The 4,411-nt window shown below is 35.6% G+C and overlaps 1 protein-coding gene across 1 annotated transcript; it reads left to right on the plus strand.

Moving 5' to 3' along the window:
* Positions 1 to 218: 218 nt before the first annotated feature.
* Positions 219 to 4,177, plus strand: LOC112567611 (deleted in malignant brain tumors 1 protein-like). Its single transcript, XM_025244305.1, has 6 exons — positions 219 to 415; positions 1,445 to 1,595; positions 2,121 to 2,299; positions 2,641 to 2,782; positions 3,205 to 3,353; positions 4,083 to 4,177. The coding sequence occupies exons 1-6, from the start codon at positions 358 to 360 to the stop codon at positions 4,175 to 4,177; spliced, it is 774 nt and encodes a 257-aa protein (XP_025100090.1). The 5' UTR covers positions 219 to 357.
* The last annotated feature ends 234 nt before the right edge of the window (positions 4,178 to 4,411 follow it).

The raw sequence follows: 4,411 nt of genomic DNA on the forward strand, positions 1-4,411 counted from the left end.
ATCTTTAAACTGTTTAATTGACAGCGAATGTCCATATTTTACGATAACGATTAAATACATTTGTATTGTCTTGAAATGTTTTAGTGTCTGTATGTGAGCAAACACCTGGATGCATAGGTTATATTGACAAATTAACTATTAACACGCCGAATTATTCTTCTTTTCACAAAAACAGAGGGATAGAATACTTTAAAAATATCCTTTACCCGTTAACTATTAAGGAAAATCCTTTTCCCGTTATTAACATCCTTGTTGTCTGACTTTAAACATCCACACTGCGGTCTGTGCTCAGTGTCAGCTTTCCAGCCAGACTCTCCTCACATCCTCGTCTTCCTGCAAGACATCGCAGCTAACATCATGATGCGCTCAGTCCTCAGTGTCTGTGTGATGTTTACTCTTCTACTACAAGGTTTGAGTAAGTACTCAATTACACTTTGTCTTAATATCGTTATGCTATGATGCTGCAAGAAGACCATGCCAGCCCGTGTAGTACTCGTGAGATGACCGACCTTTACAGCATCAGTAAAGTCAGCGGCTTAACCGTCGTTAACATCACAACATTACTGAGAACCCTAATTAACTCTTGAACATCTCTCCTTCAGATTTTTAGTGTATCACAGCATTTAAACCTGTGCATATGGGGCAGCAGATAAACATCATTGCGATGTTTGTGGTGACGTGCGTTTAATAAGATTTTCTTTCTGTGATCCCATGAGTCGGTGTCCTTTGTTATTTATATCTTAGACATAGTTACAATGTAATATAGAGAGGTTTATATAAAGCAAGTAAGGCGCTTCCTCTGATGCAGTGATGCCCAACCTTTTTCAGCCTGCGGGCCATACACTTTTCCGACATGCGTGTCACGGGCCGCTTCACCGCAAACATACAAAAACAAAAAGAAGAAAAAAATAGAGCAGATACCATTTTTATTAGAAATAAGTTGTACTTACCATTAATTATGTAGTAATTAGTTGGATATTTGAAGTTGTTTACCCGAAACCAACTTCTGAATATCCGACTGCATCGTAGAGACACCAAGTCGGAGCACTGAATCGAAATGTTCGTCCATCGAAAAAAAGATTGAGAGACGCCCCTACGGAGGGATAAATAATTCTTCTTCCCTTTTTTTCGTTTTTTTAGGTCTTTTTTTTTATTACTAACATGCCGATTTTCTGCATTTTGGGGAGAAGTTTCGCGGGACGGATGGCACCGCGGACCGTAGGTTGGGCATCCCTGCTCTGATGTATGAAATGTCTAATACATTTACTTATTCATTATACAATAGAAAAAATGTTTGTTACTGTTAGTTACAGTTGTTTTCATTAATTTGACATGATAGTGTCTTGCGTAAATCAACAGAGAAACATACTTGTTTTGATTTTTAAGTATGTATGTAATAAGATTTGCTGTAGCTCATTACCAATTCACTTTCATGGTTGATTAGATGCACAGCTGCAAGTCCGGCTTGTGAATGGAACTGCCCCGTGGAATGGCGTCCTTGAGGTGTTGTTCGAAAGAACATGGCGCACAGTCTGTAGAAAGAAGTTTAGGAAACAAGATGCACAGGTGGTCTGCAGGATGCTGGGCTTCAACACGTGTGTAATGTTTTGTGATTTTATGCTTATATGTAGTGCAATTTTTTTTCATGTTATATTCATGTTATATTCACGGTAAACAGATAATATACTACAGTTTCTAAAGCGGTGATTTTACTTTCGTCTTATTCTAACCTTTGAGTTCCATACCAATTCGAGGTAACCTTTTTCTTTAAGATACAATAAGAAAATATAATGATGCAGAAACACTTGTGTGTCTGCGTGTAAGTGTGTGATTTGTTTACAAACATTAAAACGGACAATTAAGTAATATCAAAAGCAAGTAGACAGAAAATAATCAAACAAGTTCATAAATCTTTCGTTTGCACTGTTTATTGAACAACTAAGTCTATAATTAACGACAGATAATAAAAGCAATGCGCCTGCAAGTATATGCAAATTGTTTTTCAAAAAAAGTGTTGATTTTGAATGCGACTTGTAAGTATATATGAAAAAGTATTTTTGTCGGTACATTCAATAGAAATAAAAGCAGACAAATGCACAAACATGCCTTTTGTCAAACAGGTCGCAAGTTTATACCGCGTCCCTATATAGGTACAGTATGAACTTCAACAGGATCAGGTTTGACAACCTGGGGTGTACAGGCAACGAGACCAGCTTAGATAAGTGTAGTCATAGAGTCCACACCTGCCGCTATTTCTGGGCCTCCGGGTCCACTGTCATTGGTATCACCTGCAACTCACGTAAGAATCTGTTGTTTCTATTCTGTTGTTTGCTGTGTCACATTATGTATCCTGAATGAAGAACAAGAAACATTGACCCATTTACCATTTTTTATGCAAAAATTTCTTACAAAAGAGATATCAAGCATGCAGGAATATCTAGAGATTAGGTAAAACACCTGGTGTATTTTAACAACAATTAAAATGTTAGGACTTAACAATATAGCAACGCCTCTAAATTATATAAATGATTTTTGTCTTTTTGCTGATATAGAAACTGTTTTGTCTGCACAGATACTGAAGTGGCAATACACATATCGGCAAACTTATAAAGATAGTGAATATCTGACGGCTTGTTACAGGAAACATACAGGTGAGATTGAGGACCATGCAACCTAACAGACGTCATGTACACATAGACATCGGAGTTGGTCGTTGGGGGCCAGTGTGTGTGTCGTCTAACAACACTGCCAGGGTCGTCTGTAGACAGCTCGGCTTACCATGGTAAGTTCTTTTCTCCTGTTAGTGAACGAGTCTGTGAAATGACGATGAATACATTCTACTGAAATTACACAGTTTAAGGGAATGAACTATCAGCCTTGCTAATCATTAAATGCCGATTTTGAAACTTTACATTTTACACACACACAGATGTAACAAAATAGATCTTATATGTTTATATAGTGGAATAAATAAACACCTGTAATATAGTTGTTATGTTCTTATTAAGAGTATATCTATCTACATAAATACTGATCTATGAATGCAGACTGTTGTCATTTGAATTATGCTATGATCTATTTATTTATCTAATAGCATACAAGTTCTTCTGAATTAAAAGTACCTCTGTACCTGAAGCTTTTTAATTAAGAATTAATTATTATCAGAACAATTGTTTTAAGCAAAAGGTATTTTGCAATGTTTAGGCTTGGTGCCAGGACGTTTCTAGATAAATACTTTACGGTCCCTGGTGATTTGTCATCTTGCCTTGGCAATGAGACTAGCATCGCTGAGTGTCAGCATGAGGTGTCTATTGACGGAGACTGCCCGGATTACAACATCACTTGCACTGACTGTAAGAACTTTTTTTTTATAAAAGTAAAACTCATCAACGTCATTAATGTGTATGTTAAGTTTAACAAATGAAATGTTTTTTTTTCATATTGACTACAGAAAAAATATTTCTAGTCACGTTCGACTGTCTGAAATCTTTTCCACAAATGCAGTAAACTAAAGGGATGCAACTTTCCATTTAAAAAAAGACCGCTACTACTGCCTCTGTAACAATCCATGTTTTATTTTGTTTATTGTATTTTAATTTAAAATTCTTATTATAATCTAAATATTTTTTAAGATGCACTCGGTGATAAGTCTTATCTATATATTTTACCTTTTCCTGCATGTTTATGATAAATCTGTCTAACCCTTACTTTTTTTCTGTCACTTCATTCAGTAATGTTAAGGTTTAGTTTTAGTCACACCTTATATCATTTTAGGAACCTGATGAAAAGAAATAATCAATATCTTTTATGTGAAATTAGGAAAATATGTTAACTGATTAGAAAAAACTAAAAGCTTTACTTTTTAGATGACTTGAGGAAAAAAAGAGGGTATGGAAATAATATTTATTTTTGCTGAAGAGGCGATTGTTTTTTTTAAATTTTTAGTTACGAGACATGTAGCTATATATAATTACCTGTTTTGCTTAAGAACAAGTAAGAGTGGTGAGACAGGACGTATTTAGCAACATCTTTCTGCAGAGAGAAATTAATATTTACTTTAATTTCAAGTGCTTTTTTAACAGCTCTTGTCAACATCAATACAAACAGTAGCAGATATCCTTTAATGGAGGAAAAAAATGCTACTTTAAAGTGTGAGAGCAATAGCGCGTCTGATTAATAAAGTACACGTGGCCAGAAAATGCAGGCGTTCCCTGATGGCAGTAGCCTGATCATCAGTAGAGTGACCAGAACATAATGGAAGCAGATGAGTGTGAGGCGATTGTACAGTGATATGAAGTTGTCTCCATGACACACTGCAATTACAGTTTACTGTGAGTATTGTGATCCAATGACAATAAATGTGTGTGTGGACGTGCAATAGCGTGAACTGTCAATATAGATAGTAACTTTG

This window comes from Pomacea canaliculata, linkage group LG7, assembly GCF_003073045.1.
Source record: "Pomacea canaliculata isolate SZHN2017 linkage group LG7, ASM307304v1, whole genome shotgun sequence".
Classification (NCBI taxonomy): Eukaryota; Metazoa; Mollusca; class Gastropoda; order Architaenioglossa; family Ampullariidae; genus Pomacea; species Pomacea canaliculata.